Consider the following 16,212-nt stretch of genomic DNA (forward strand, 5'->3'; position numbering starts at 1 on the left):
AGAGTTTCATTGTTAGTTAAACTCTCCAGACTTTATCAAGAGTATTGATTTGTCATATGCCCTGGATATGAACCAGAACAATGAAATGCTTACTTCAGCTTTGCAGACACATTCTGTTGACCTTATATTTGGAAGCTGCACAAAACTTTGGTACCATGCTCAACAGTTGTGCAAGCAAAATTCTACAGAAAAACCAATAATCATTTCTACTAATCCTATACCCTCGCCTTTCTGCCATAAATGCAAAAAGTAAAGAATACACAGTTCTTCAGCACATTCATAAGGATGTCCAAACTTTCATGTTGTCTTACACTAAACTGACTTATCTTGGAATCCACCTTGGTAACAGCCATAGATTTGGATTTTGCAATCAGATGGCTACATCAATTTTCTTTCCATCATATTTATAATCAGAAAATATGGATGTCCCCCAGAATGGAAGTCTAAGACATTTTATTTTAATGCCATTTTATTGCACTAATCCTTTACTTCATTGTTTTCTTAATACAGACACTCCCTAACTTGCATAAGGGTTACGTTCTATAAACTCTTAAGCAAGTCAAATTTTACACAAGCCAGAATCACCTTAAAATTAGGTAGAAACAAAAACTGCAGGTGTTGGTTAATACACAAAAGGACACAAAGTGCTGGAGTAACCCAGCAATCAGTCTGAAGGGTCCCAATCTGAGACATCACCTATCCATGTTCTCCAGAGATGCTACCTGACCCACTGAGTTACTCCAACACTTTGTGTCATTTCACTTTAAAACTAGCCAGCAAGCCTTTCTTCATCAGCTGCTACCCCATCTGGTTGATGTGGCTGTGTCGTGTTTCACGTTGTAGACCCTGGCCGACGGTCACAGTGAGGCTCCCACCCCTTCATCAGCTGCCACTTCTTCCTGTCAGCTGTCGCTTTGTCTGCTCCTCCTTTCACCATCATTGCCTCCTCCTACTACCTCGCATTCCAAAGTGGGAGATTTTGACGACTGCGGGGGAGGAGGAGCGGAAAACAGACAAAGCGACAGCAGACAGGAAGAAGCGGCTATTGGCGAGAGTGGTGGGAGTCCCATCGTTTCACTATGGACATAGCTTCCTGTTGGTGAAGGCAGCCTAAAGAAAGGCCTGTCGGCCAGGGGCTACAATGTGAGCTGCATCAACATGCTTTGTCAACTGCAGCTGGTGAAGAAGGACTCGTTGGAGGACACTTGTTGATGCACTCCACCGCCTCCCTCGATTTCCCAGTGTCTTGGCGGGTGAGTTGCGTGTGCATATTTTATAAATGTCATGGGCATAAATGTAGATAGGTCAGTTAATAAGTTTGCAGACAACACCAAGATTGCTGGATTTCAAGACTGTCAAAGTATTCAGTGGGATATAGATTAACTACAGAAATGGGTGGAGAAATGGCAGGTGGATTTTAACGCGAGCAACTGTGAGGTGTTGCCCTTTGGCAGGTTAAATGTAATGGGAAGGTATGCAGTTGATGGCAAGACTGTTAACAGTATTGATGAACAGCGGGATCCTTGGGTGCAGGTCCATAGCTCATTGAAAGTGGCAACAGAAGTAGATAGTCGTGAAGAAGGTGTACGATATGCTTGGCTTCATTGGTCGGGGTATTGAATACAAGAGTCAGGAAGCATGATGCAGCTTTATTGGACTTTGGTTAGGCACTTTGGAATGTTTGGAGAGTAAAAAAAAGTGTAGTTGTGCAATGATAGCAAAGCAAGATGTTCTCTCCAAGCAAGAGTTCAAAAGGCTGGGCTATCTGCCATTTCAGAATTGGAGGAAAGGATTAGGAGTAGACACAAACTAGTAACTCAGCGGGTGAGGCAGCATCTCTGGAGAAGGAATGGGCAACGTTTCAGGTCGAGACCCTTCTTCAGGGCCAGAAATGTTGCCATTTGGTAAGACAGCCAATAAATGATATGACTCTGAGTGTTGTTGAACTGTACACTGGGACAGCTGATTATAATCATGTATGGTATTTCCGCTAACACCCAACAAAAAAGCTTTTCACTGCACCTGCACCTCGGTACATGTGACAATAATAAACTAAATGTTTTTCATTTTTGAGATGAGAGGCCAATCCTGTACATTATATTCCAGATGGGATGTCAGAGAAGATATCTATTATGATAAATTATCTTTACACATGTATTTAAATCCCATTGCAATAAAGGCCAACATATTTTTAGTTTTCCCAATTCTTTACTCTACCTGCACACTAACTTTGAGAATTGTGAACATCAATACCTTTCCATCTCTAGGATAGAAAGTTCCGTTGTCATTTCCTTAGGATGACATTCCAGCATTTTCCTTTCGACCAAGGAAGTTGACTAATTTGTAATTCCTTAGTTTCCCTCTGTAATTTCTTAAATAATGGGGTCGTATTTGTAACCTTCCAATCTATGAACTCTGTTCTTGAATCTGGAATTTTGGAATGCGACTTCCAGTGTATTCTCCATCTTTCTAGCCACCTTTATCAGAAGCCTGAGTCAGAGCAATACAACGTGGAAAGAAGCCCTTTAGCCCAATTCATCCAAGCCATAACCTAACCCAGCTAGTCCCAATTGTCTGTATATCTGGTCCATGTCCTTCATAACCTTTCCTATACATGTACCTAGCCAAGGTGTCTCTTATGCCCGTCCCACTTAGGAAAACTGAACGGAAACTTCTGGTGACCTTGCCCGCGACCCAAGGTTTCCATGAGGTCACCGGAGGTTTTGGTCAATCTCCCTAATGGTCGAAAGTGGTTTCCGCGTGGTCGAGGCTTCTTCTAGGTTGCTTCGATTATTTCAACATAATCAAAACCGGCCTCGACTAAAAATAGGTTGCCGTTTGGTCGAAGCCAGTGTAGTGGGATCGCTATTTACTTACAGGCAGTCGAAGGCCATCTCCTACGCTGAGCAGCTATTTTGATTGGCTCATTGGAGTTTCACGACCTAGAAGACCCACCGGAAGGTAAAATGCCACCTAAACTTTATTAAACTTCTTAAAACTGTCTCCATTCCTTCTTCCCCCCTCCCCTCCGTGCTCTCTAAAGGACTTACCGTTTACCTTCCTCTTCATCACGCAGACAGCGCTCCTCCGCTCTCCATGGCCCCCACTTTCGCGATGTGTGTGTGTGTGTGTGTGTGTGTGTGTGTGTGTGTGTGTGTGTGTGTGTGTGTGTGTGTGTGTGTGCGCGCGCGCGCGGTCGGTAGCAAAGATCCTATAGGATCTTCGGTCGGTAGATGCAGCTCACGCTTCGGTCGATCCAGCTCGAGGCTTTCCAGGCGAGTGACCAAAACCTCCAGCGACCTCATGGAAACCTTGGGTCACGGGCAAGGTCACCAGAGGTTTCTGTTCAGGTTTCCTAACGGGGACAGGGGCATTAAGTGTACCCATCTCTACCACTTCCTCTGGCAGCTCGTTCTATGTAAACACCATCCTCTGGGTGAAAAGGTTACCCCCAGGTAATTTTCAAATCTTTCCCATCTCACGTTAAAACTATGCCCTCTAGTTTTAGACGCCAGTCCCCTGGGGAAAAATAGTGACTGTACACCTTATCTCTGTCCCACATTATGTTATATACCTCACCCTCATATGCTACAATGAAGAAAGCCCAGCCTATTCAACCTCTCTGTAGAAATCAAATCCTCCATATCCAGTAACATGCTTGAATTTTCTTTTGCACCCGTTCCAATTTAGTGCAGGTACAGCAGGCAGTGAAGAAAGCTAATGGAATGTTGGCTTTCATAACAAGAGGATTTCAGTATAGGAGCAGAGAGGTTCTTCTGCAGTTGTATAGGGCTCAGGTAAGACCACATCTGGAGTAGTGCATACAGTTTTGGTCTCCTAATTTGAGGAAGGACATCCTTGTGATTGAGGCAGTGCAGCATAGGTTCACGAGATTGATCCCTGGGATGGCGGGACTGTCATATGAGGAAAGATTGAAAAAACTAGGCTTGTATTCACTGGAGTTTAGAAGGATGAGGGGGATCTTATAGAAACATATAAAATTATAAAAGGACTGGACAAGCTAGATGCAGGAAAAATGTTCCGCCAGGGGCCACAGTCTTAGAATAAAGGGGAGGCCATTTAAGACTGAGGTGAGAAGAAACTTTTTCACCCAGAGAGTTGTGAATTTGTGGAATTCCCTGCCACAGAGGGCAGAGGAGGCTAAATCACTGGATGGAGTTAAGAGAGAGTTAGATAGAGCTCTAGGGGCTAGTGGAATCAATGGATATGGGGAGAAGGCAGGCACGGGTTATTGATTGGGGACGATCAGCCATGATCGCAATGAACGGCGGTGCTGGCTCGAAGGGCCGAATGGCTTCCTCCTGCACCTATTTTCTATGTTTCTAATGACATCCTTCCCATAGCAGGGCAACCAGGACTGTAGATGGTACTCCATACGTAACCATACTAATGTGGTGTACCACTGTAACATGATGTCCCAACTCCTGTACTCAATTTCCTGAAGAAGGCAAGCATGGCAAACTCCTTTGTCACCCTGTCGCCACCTGAATGGATCCATGCACCTGCATTCCTAAGTCTGTTCAACAACACTGAGAGTCATATCATTTATTGGCTGTCTTACCAAATGGCAACATTTCTAGCCCTGAAGAAGGGTCTCGACCTGAAACGTCGCCCATTCCTTCTCTCCAGAGATGCTGCCTCACCAGCTGTTACTGTTTGTGTCTACTCCTAACCCTTTCCTCCAATTCTGAAATTCCAATTCCCCCCCCTCTCCTCTCCTCCCCACTCCCCCCCCCCTCTCCTCTCCACTCCCCCCCTCTCTCTCTCCCCTCTTTTTCTCCCCCTCCTCCCCTCCCCCACCGTCCCTTCCCTAAACCCCCCTCCCCTCCACACACCCCTACCCCCTTCCCTCCACCCCCCTCCCCCTCCCTGCTCCCCACCTCCCCTTACCCCCTCTCCCCCCCTCTCCTCCCCCCGTCCTCAACCCCCTCTCCTCTCCCCCCCTCTCTTTCTCCCACTCCTCCCCTCCATCCCCTCCCCCACTGTCCCTCCCCTAAACCCCCCTCCCCGCCACGCACACCTACCCCCTTTCCTCCACCCTCCCTGCTCGCCACCTCCTCCCCTCTCCTCCCCTCACTCTCACCCTCTCTCTCCTCCCCTCCACCCCCACCTTTCCCCTCACCCACCCTCCCTCTTCACCTCTTCTCCTCCTCGCCACCCCCTCTCCCTCTTGTCCCTCTCTCTGTGTCTCTGCCCCTTCTCTCTCTGCCCTCACTCTCTACCCCCCCCTCCCTCGATGTGACTGCAAGTTGGGGGCTATGCGTCAGTAGATAGGGTGGTTATGGGGTAAAAGGAGCAAATTAATAATATTAATATAATATCAAGGGGGGTAATTAGCGTGAGTGTGGGGGTGGGGGGGATAGTTAGTGTGTGACGCTGCATGCCGCCTCCCCCCCCCCACAACCGCACGTTGGGGGAACAGACCCTACGGGTCTGCACTTGGTCTAGTATACTATATAATTGTGGAACATTTGTTCATCCACTCAGTCTCTGCACTCATCCGCACGAACCTTATAGAGGGGCGAAATACCTCCAACTCTGCATTCAGGATTTCCAAACTGCCTTAGTTGTAACCGTGCTCTCCTGTCCTTTATGATTAAGCATTTCTACAGTATTTAATCTAAGGGTTTAACTACCTCTTGAAACAATGTATCCAGATAACATCCCACTCAGCTGCAACATACAGTACTGAATCTTGGACTCCAGCTCACCAACTCCAAGTGAAAACAGTTACTATTCATCAATGGATACCATCAATTCCCTCACAAAACAGTTGTAATACATTACCTGGCCCACCCATCTTGACTAATTGTTTCCCCACCCTCCCCAATATACAACTATTCTCATCTTTACCACATCCAAGTACCTTGCAATATTTCCCACTCTAGATACTGCACTTGGCAGGCACTGCACAGTGCCTGGGCAGGATCCAGACTTTGTTTTCCCAGGTTTAACAAATTCTGAGTCAGCTGACTTAAATGAACCAGTTATCACAAGCAAATATGACCATAAATTAAAGGAATGACTTTGATCACTTCTTTACCTTTTCCTGATCCAGTCCACATAGGGGGAATTCTGAGAATGCCATTACCAACAGGTGCCCTTTGATTGCCACGGTCTGCCTTGTTTTTACTATGGTGGAACAAATAAAATTGGATCAGAAAGACAACTCATTTCTTCCACTGCAATCCCCTCCACTCCACCCACTTCAAAATGTATTCTAAACTACTGCCCTTGTATTTGCAAGAAAGTCAAGGCGAGGCGACAATGCATTTAATGTTTATCAACCCTTACATGCACTGCTCAAGCTAAGGATATGAAGACTTCAGTTGTACTGGAAATTACCACCAGCCTTCTGTTTCTCCAAATTAGTCTTACAACCCTTTCCTTTCTAGGGGCATACAACTGGATTTACTTAACTTGCCTCAATGTACATTTTAAATAAACAAGTTCATTACATAGGATAGTTCAATACATACACATCAATGCGAGTGTTCAACTTTTTATTCCCAGATGAAGCATTTCTTTTGTCTTCCGTCAAACACTACAAAAGATGCGGAAAAATAAATGTATGATTAGATTTCATTGAATATTCTATAATAAGACCCAGTGAAGATGACGTATCAAAATGATCGATTTTTGTACATTCTGCTTTCTCATATTCCAACATATATTGATTTACACCATCAAAATTGTTTCATTACTATAAAAATATCATAATTCTTTCCCAAAAAATAGTATTTACATTGAACCAAATGTTATAATTTAACAGTGTGCAGGAATAGATGAACATGGGAATGTACATACATAACTCCTTTAAACCTAGTTTAATTTAGTGAGTAACCCAATTCCCCTGCATTCACCATTGGCACTTGCCTTAACAACCATCCATTCAATACAGAATCAGAGCACAGAAACAGGCCTTTCAATTGATGTTTTCAAGTGAGAGTTAGAATTAGCTCTTAGGGTTAGAGGAATCAAGGAATATGGGGAAAAGGCAGGAATGGGGTATTGATTTTAGATGAATGATCATATTGAATGGCGGTGCTGGCTCAAAGGGCCGAATGGCCTACTCCTGCACCTATTTTTCTATGTTTCTATGTAACTAGTCCATGCCGACCATGATGCTATCTACACTAATCCCATTTGTCCCCACTTGGCCTGTATTAATCTCTTAAAATCCTGGCACATGAATGAAAAGCATTCTGTCCCTAGCCCACCAAACCGATTAACTCATGTTACAAACACAGAACTCTGGATTGCCAACTAAATTGCCATTAAATTTAAGGATTCTCAACTCACTGCTGAAATGAACATTACTTTTATTAATTTCTCAAAAAAAATCCTATTTACTTACTGCTAAACAGTAAAGGGGCTGTCCCACTGCGGCGACCTAATCCGCGAGTTAAGATGAGTGCCTTCGACCTTCAAGCTCGAGGGCACTCACCTGGAAAACCTCGAGCTGGATCGACCGACCGCACACACACACGCACACACAAACAAACACATCGCAAAGACGGGCGCCAAGGAAAGCGGGGGAGCGCTGTCTGAAATTCACACCCACGATGAAGAGGAAGTTAAACGGCTGCCACAGTGTACTGTAAGTCCTTTAGAGAGCGCGGAGGGGTGGGGAAGAGAATGGGAAGAGAAGGGGAGAGAGGGAGTGGAGACACTTTAATAAGTATAATAAAGTTTAGCGGGAATTTTACCTACCGGTCGGTTTTCCCTGATCCTGAAAACTCCAATGAGCCAATCAAAATGCCCGGTCAATGAAGGAGATTGCCTACGGCTGCCCTCGACTGCCTGTAACTAAATAGCGACCCCACTACACTGCACTACGAGTCAAAAAGAACCATGCCTACAAAATTTTACTCGCGGAAAGGTTTTCAACATGCTGAAAATGTTTTTGCGACCTAGCTGAGGCCGCAAGCATTCAGGAACTTCCCTCGAACATGAAGGAGAGTTCCAGTGACCTCATAGGACATTGTGTCGACCATGCTGCGAATTTGAGTCGAGGGCAAACTCGTCTAAACTCGCAGATTAGGTCGCCGCAGTGGGACAGCCCCTTAAGGGGAGAGGGGAGGAAAATTCAACTCCTCCAAATAAGGCATTCCTGACATAAGGCATTAATTTCAAGCATCAAGATATAATTCCTTCCAAATAGCTTTAACGGCATTTCTTTCAGGGGCTCAATGGAAATATAACCAAGACGGAGACAATTACACACTAATTAAACCAGACCAAACCAAAATATGGTAAAGCATGTTGGAACAAGTTTTAATTTCATCTCAGAGAACAGAGACTGAAGATTGACAATATACTATACATTGTATAGTACCAGCTACTGCAAGAGCAAATGTTTTTGGCCAGTGTTGGGCAAATATTGGCAGAAAATCCTTACCCAATTCTTTGCAGAGACTTCCTAATATAATTACCATGGGAGGTCAGAATTGTCTGCTCAGATATGGAAGAGGAATCAATAATTGATGTTATGCGTCATAACAACTGTTATTTTTGGTGACACTGCAGGGCTCTCGCTTAACCTTTTTTCCCTGTTGCCAGCCGGGCAACCTCGGCAGCTTTTTAGGTTGCCAAATCACAGTTTAGGTGGTCAGGATGGCTTGCATGACGCGTGCAATAATGTGCTCGGACAAAGTCCGTAGTTACCAGTCGGAATTATGGTCAATGAAGCATTCACATATTATTTCTGCTTCAAATAAAGTCACAAACTAAACATATTCACCAATCAAGACATGATATATACCACAATGACATGCAGCAAAATTACAATACAGTATCTCATCTCTTTTTACACGTTGCAATGAATGCAATTTCTATGATCTCTTTCCACTTCCAAACAAAAATATGGTTATTCAGCGTATGATCAATCTCGGTGAGACCAAGCGCAGGCTTGGCGATCACTTCGCACAACACCTCCACTTAGTTCACAATAACCAACCTGATCTCCCGGTGGCTCAGCACTTCAACTCCCCCTACCTTTCCGAATCCGACCTTTCTGTCCTGGGCCTCCTCCATGGCCAGAGTGAGGCCCACTGCAAATTGAAGGAACAGCACCTCATATTTTGCTTGGGTAGTTTACACCCCAGCGGTATGAACATTGGTTTCTCCAATTTCAGGTAGTCCTTGCTTTCTCCCTCCTTCCCCTCCCATTCCCAGCTCTCCCACAGCCTACTGTCTCCGCATCTTCCTTTCTTTTTCCCGACCCCCCACCCCTCCCGACAAACGTCTGAAGAAGGGTCTCGACCCGAAACGTCGCCTATTTCCTTCGCTCCATAGATGCTGCCTCACCTGCTGAGTTTCTCCAGCATTTTTGTCTACCCATTCACACAAGTTTTGTTATCCCACTTTCCTCACCCACTCCCTGCACATTAGGGGCAATTTTACAGAGACAAGTTAACCTACAAAGCCAATGCGTCTTTGGGATGTGGGAGGAAACCCACATGCTTGCAGGGAGAATGTGCAAATTCAACACAGACAGTGCCCGAGAACAGGATCGAACACAGATCTCTGCAATAGGCTGTTATTTTTCAGAGTTTGGTGGTGGTGGGTCCACCAATTTAAATTCCATTTCTAATATTTTTGGAGGACCAGGAAACCAAGAAGCAAGAGTTACTCCAGGGAGTTACTGCAGCTCCAGGGAGTGATTCTGCGTTGTTTTTCAGCAGTCGCGGCGAGGCAGCGACCGGACAGCAATGGCGGCCAGAGCTCCCACAACGCAAAGGGAGGGAGAAAGTGGCCGACGCCGACCAGCTGCCGTGGCAGTGCGCATGTGCGGGGCCGCACATGCGCACAACCACGGCCAGCCGTGCCAAGCGGAGACCAGAGACCCGAGCCGAGAGCGAGCGCCGAGCGGAGACCCGAGAGCGAGCACCGGGCGGAGACCCGAGAGCGAGCGCCGAAAGGAGACCCGAGAGCGAGCGCCGAGCGGAGACCCGAGAGCGAGCGCCGAGCGGAGACCCGAGAGCGAGCGCCGAGCGGAGACCCGAGAACTAGCGCCGAACGCAGAGCGGAGAGCTAGCCCCGAGCGGAGAGCAGAGAGCGAGCGCCGAGGGGAGAGCTAGCGCCGAGCCGAGAGCCGAGACCCGGACACGGATGGAGGGCGGGTGTTGCTTGCCAAGCCAGGCAAAATGGCATGGCTTTTAGGTTGCCCGGCGGGACTGTAAGTTGCCAGTGGCACACGGGCAACCGCTAATTTCGAGCCCTGCACTGGATGTCAAAAATGCTAACAATGTTAAGGGAGGGCGAACATAAGTGGGAAACAGTATTTATAAAAATTAGTTCATAGAAAAGTATCCATCCCCTCTCAAAAGCCAAAAAGTGCAGGGTGGAAATCAGAAGTTTTCTTAAAATTGGTAAATTGGATTAGTAAGTATGCAGATGATACCAAGATAGGGGGTGTTGTGGATAATGAAGAGGATTTCCAAAGTCTACAGAGTGATTTAGGCCATTTGGAAAAATGGGCTGAAAGATGGCAGATGGAGTTTAATGCTGATAAATGTGAGGTGCTACACCTTGGCAGGACAAATCAAAATAGGACGTACATGATAAATGGTAGGGAATTGAAGAATACAGTTGAACAGAGGGATCTGGGAATAACCGTGCATAGTTCCTTGAAGGTGGAATTTCATATAGATAGGGTGGTAAAGAAAGCTTTTGGTATGCTAGCCTTTATAAATCAGAGCATTGAGTATAGAAGCTGGGATGTAATGTTAAAATTGTACAAGGCATTGGTGAGACCAAATCTGGAGTATGGTGTACAATTTTGGTCGCCCAATTATAGGAAGGATGTCAACAAAATAGAGATAGTACAGAGGAGATTTACTAGAATGTTGCCTGGGTTTCAACAACTAAGTTACAGAGATAGGTTGAATAAGTTAGGTCTTTATTCTCTGGAGCGCAGAAGGTTAAGGGGGGACTTGATAGAGGTCTTTAAAATGATGAGAGGGATAGACAGAGTTGATGTGATCAAGCTTTTCCCTTTGAGAATAGGGAAGATTCAAACAAGAGGACATGACTTCAGAATTAAGGGACAGAAGTTTAGGGGTAACATGAGGGGGAACTTCTTTACTCAGAGAGTGGTAGCGGTGTGGAATGAGCTTCCAGTGGAAGTGGTGGCGGCAGGTTCGTTGGTATCATTTAAAAATAAATTGGATAGGCATATGGATGAGAAGGGAATGGAGGGTTATGGTATGAATGCAGGCAGGTGGGACTAAGGGAAAAAAGTTGTTCGGCACGGACTTGTAGGGCCGAGATGGCCTGTTTCCGTGCTGTAATTGTTATATGGTTATACAACTTACCACTTGTTTGTTTATTTCAGGTTTAACACATTTATCAAACAGTTGAATTCTGATTAAGAAAAGGAAACACCAAATCCCTAACTCTACTGGATAAGGGAAAGTTCATGAGTGTTGGCCAGACAGAGAAAAATAACATTTTCAAGATGAGAGATGTCAGTATCAAATAGATGATGGGAGCAAACTACTGCTGGGATTCAGTTATTTTCAAGTGATTAACTCTGGCATCTGTAGGTGCCTGAAGCAATTGTACGAGAAAGAAACACATACATTGTATACACAACATTTGTGTACATTGTGTATGCAAGCAAAGAATTTCACAGTGCCTATGCACATGTGACAATAAAGTATTCCTTCCTTCCTACACAATAATTCTTGAAGAAAAATGGTGTGGCAGGAGGAAAACATAAGAGAGTGAATAGATTGGATAGCAATTTAAAAAACAAGAAAAGTTCTGTGGTATCAACAGTTCAAAGTGCTCCTTAAGAACAGTAAGATTAGGTCAAATAAAATGTTCATACTCACATGTTCCATCACAGCTGTACAGTGTTCGGTGCTGTGTTTTGTGCTGTAGCTCCTTTTCCTCCAGTCCAAGGCACCATTTTGCTCAGAGTGCTGTAAGCCTACACCAATCCCTGGCGATTTTACACTCGGGACACTGTAAAAACAGATGGTTCAGGAGAAATTAACAAAAATATATTTTTAAAGCATGACCTGAAGCAGTGTCATTATGCGGGACTAACACCACAACTAATCCATGCACTAGACAATGAGAGTACAGACCATTATAACTAAATTTAGTTTCCTTTTCAAAAATAAGCATGTTACTCTCCATTCATATTCAATTTATGAATTCCAAACTGGTAAAGCAACCGCACCCACCGAAAAGGTGTTGCGGGTTTTACCTATGTAAATCAGATTCACACAAGACTTGGAAGCAGTTCTTTAATACAAAAACAAAGATCAGAATGTTTGTATGTTTAAAATAGTAGTGACTTTAGATTTCTCAACCATTTCTTTTGAATTGCAAAGCCACCAGTTGTTTTGCATTTTTATATCCAACCATTCCTACGTCTTCATAACCCAGAAATGGTACTAGTCTTACCTGCAGACTCTAGCTTTCCCCATATTTTTGTAATGAAGCGTTTGCTGCTTTCCATCTAGAAAAATATTAAAAATCCTACTTAAAATTGATGTCCAAAACCTTTCCATCTTAAAAAGAGCTATTCTTGGATAGATTAATTTTGATTTGCCATCACCCATATTCAATCTGCAACATCCTGCAGAAATACAATTTTCTACATTTTTTTAAATTTCAATTCCTGATCGAGAAGAAACAGAAATCTTAAGTCCCATTTTTTAACAAATGTTTCCATCCATAAATTGCCTGCAAAGAATAAGAAATTCAGGACAGAAAAATAGCCAGTAAGTACTGGCTACATAGATGGGAATAGAGATGCAATAACGACTGGAATGTTGACAACGTGACAGGACTAATAGGATGAGACTTCACAATGTCAAATACATTTAAATTATACAGAAATATTGAATATTTTCACAATGAATTGGTTCACAACATATCCATTTGAATGTCGTATGTCAATGGTGTAGAGTTGTTTAATCAGCTCATGGTTCTACTAGATATTATGTTTAACAAACAAATTGTAAAACTTCATCCTTTTAAAACAATGTGAATCTGCAAATGTCTTCATGCAATAGCACTATAAAGTGGTCAAATTAAACATCAAACTACCTTTAAAATGCATTGGTATGGCAATTTACACTCCATTAAATAAAAATGCATTTACTTCAATGTTTGTCTGCCTAAAAACTTCAGACACTTATTTCAATGTCAGATTAGGCATTTTGTTTGAGGGGACAGGAGTAGAATATGAAGGGGTTATATTGGTGGAGTTAAAATGAAATTGTATGGGCAACTGCTTCTCTATGGGGAACTAGGAACCGAAAAGGCACAAAGACATTCACGGTGGATCTCTTTCTCCATCTACATTGTATGTCCCGGTATTAAAAAATTGAAAAGTTGTATCCACAGATACACATTACACCCAGTGCTCTCTCACCACCACTTCTATTGACCTCCTCACTGTCACCAAGGATTACTTTATCAATATCTATAGCTAGATAATTAAGTACCCCAAAATTTTGAGAAAATTAATTGTGTCATTTGCATTCTCCAACCAGTTATATAACTATCTTTGTTATATGACTGCCTAAAATGAACAGTTTACACTGTAGGTGTCAAGTTGACTTTCAAGAATTCCAGACAACACATTCACACCATGGCTACAACTGCCCACTTACACCTCTGCAACTATGACAACTTTAAATTCCATTCTGCTAACCTAAGACCACACACAACTCTATAACCCCGCTCTTAAATTAGCCTTAATTTTGCTAATTCATCAAGATTCCTATTGACACACACTGACTCCCTGTTAATGCCTAAATTTGAAATTCTGTCACCTTTGTTTTTAAATCTGAATTTGATCAGATCACACCATTTATTGTAACTTCTCTGGCCTACATCACTCCAAGGTTTCCACATCTCTCTAGTTGCAGCTTCTTGACCATCCCGAATGTACACATTTTGTCATCATCAGCCTCATCTTTAGCAAATACCTTCACCCTTCTTTCTTGATCTATCTAGGCTTTGGCCATCTATGCTAATATATCATTGTTTGGATTGACATTAAACTTAATTTGACATACTTTGGGACATATTACAACATTAAAGGCACTGTATAAATAACAAGTGCAGAAGGATTGATAAGTTGCTTCCAGGTTTGTACGGTTCAATCAGATTCCCTCTCACTCAACTCTCGCGAATACAAACCTGGTCAAATATCCAGTTCAACACCCAGGAGTTAGTGTGGCAAACATTTGCGACTTTATTTTTGTCTTAGGTAGAGATAGCAAAACTGTACATAATACCCCAAATCTGGTCTCACCAAGGTCCTTTACAATTTTGGCAAGACTGTCTTGCTCCTGTACTAAAACAATCTTGCCATGCAGGCCAATATACTATTTGCCTTCCTAACTGCTTGCTACATCTGCATATTTGAAGACCAGCAGAGTTCAAAGAAAAAAAGGCCAAGCATTGAGGAGTCTAATTCATTGTCTCAAAAGAGTGAGTGGCATGGAACGGCATTACGTTTAATATAGAAACATAGAAAATAGGTGGAGGAGGCCATTCGGCCCTTCGAGCCAGCGTGGCTGATCGTCCCCCATCAATAACCCGTGCCTGCCTTCTCCCCATATCCTTGACTCCACTAGCCCCTAGAGCTCTATCTAACTCTCTCTTAAATCCATCCAGTGATTTGGCCTCCACTGCCCTCTGTGGCAGGGAATTCCATAAATTCACAACTCTCTGGGTGAAAAAGTTTTTTCTCACATCAGTCTTAAATTACCTCCTCTTTATTCTCAGACTGTGGCCCTTGGTTCTGGACTCGCCCAACATTAGGAACATGTTTCCTGCATCTAGCTTGTCCAGTCCTTTTATAATTGTATATGTTTCTATAAGATCTCCCCTCATCCTTCTAAACTCTAGTGAATACAAGTCTTGTCTTTTCAATCTTTCCTCATATGACAGTCCCGCCATCCCAGGGATCAATCTCGTGAACCTACGCTGCACTGCCTCAATCACAAGGATGTCCTTCCTCAAATTAGGAGACCAAAACTGTACACAATACTCCAGATGTGGTCTCACCAGAGCCCTATACTACTGCAGAAGAACCTCTTTACTCCTATACTGAAATCCTCTTGTTATGAAGGCCAACATTCCATTAGCTTTCTTCACTGCCTGCTGTACCTGCACGCCAACTTTCAGTTACAAGGACACCCAAATCTCACTGAACCTCCCCCTTACCTAACCCCATTGACATAATAATCTGCCCCCTTGTTTTTGCCGCCAAAGTGGATAACCTCACATGTATCTATATTATACTGCATCTGCCACGCATCTGCCCACTCACTCAACCTGTCCAGGTCACCCTGCAACCTCCTAACATCCTCTTCAGAGTTCACACTGCCACCCAGCGTTGTGTCATCCGCAAACTTGCTAGTGTTGCTCCTAATTCCCTCTTCCAAATCATTAATATATATGGTAAGCAGTTGCGGCCCCAACACCAAGCCTTGCGGCACTCCACTCGCCACTGCCTGCCATTCTGAAAAGGACCCATTCACTCCTACTCTTTGCTTCCGGTCTGCCAACCAATTTTCTATCCATGTCAACACCCTACCCCCAATACCATGTGCTCTAATTTTTGTCACCAGTCTCCCGTGCGGGACCGTAAAGCCTTCTAAAAATGTATTTCTAAAGAATTTTTAAAAACTATTGTTGTTTTGATAACAATGGTTAAACTAAAAATTAGCACTTCACATTCCAACAGTTTTACTCTAATGGATGATCTTTCCAGGATAAGGACTCTACAATCAGATTAAATCAGAAGTCGGCAAAATGGAATGTAACAATTCTATCATTAATGTGATATATATGTCCACTACACATTTTACAGCACCCTTGCTTCCAAAGTCTTTCTGGATTATTTGTTCTGCCAGATTAACAGAGATCATGGCCTCTGAAAGGAGTCCAAAGGTACCAGAACAGTCCGCCTAGGAGTCCGAGATACCAGCCCGCAAAGTCGGCCTTGGAAGTCAGCTGTGGGAGCCGATCTGCCGTCTCCTGTTCGGCCAGAGTTCCAGAGCACCAGCGGGAGAGGGATAATTCGACCCTGCCGATGAGCCGTGGAAGTTGGGTATGAGAACAGATCTGTTGGCTACAGCCGGGCCGGAGTTCCAGATCCCTGGCGGCAGGCGGCAAATTTAACCCGCTGATTGGCCACGGAAGCTGGCTATG

General features: G+C 43.9%; 1 protein-coding gene across 6 annotated transcripts in view; it reads right to left on the minus strand.

Moving 5' to 3' along the window:
• Nucleotides 1-16,212, minus strand: part of zcchc2 (zinc finger CCHC-type containing 2) — a 98,175-nt gene that overhangs the window by 30,449 nt on the left and 51,514 nt on the right. For 5 of the 6 annotated variants that reach the window (XM_033048820.1, XM_033048841.1, XM_033048831.1 and 2 more), the window contains exons 8-11: nucleotides 12,442-12,496; nucleotides 11,862-11,994; nucleotides 6,501-6,565; nucleotides 6,065-6,153 (exon numbers count right to left, since the gene is read on the minus strand). In XM_033048820.1, the coding sequence (XP_032904711.1) occupies nucleotides 6,065-6,153; nucleotides 6,501-6,565; nucleotides 11,862-11,994; nucleotides 12,442-12,496 (342 nt within the window). The remainder of the gene's footprint in view (nucleotides 1-6,064; nucleotides 6,154-6,500; nucleotides 6,566-11,861; nucleotides 11,995-12,441; nucleotides 12,497-16,212) is intronic. The other variant, XM_033048848.1, reaches the window with a different exon arrangement.

The sequence above is a fragment of the Amblyraja radiata genome, chromosome 2 (genome assembly GCF_010909765.2).
Source record: "Amblyraja radiata isolate CabotCenter1 chromosome 2, sAmbRad1.1.pri, whole genome shotgun sequence".
Classification (NCBI taxonomy): Eukaryota; Metazoa; Chordata; class Chondrichthyes; order Rajiformes; family Rajidae; genus Amblyraja; species Amblyraja radiata.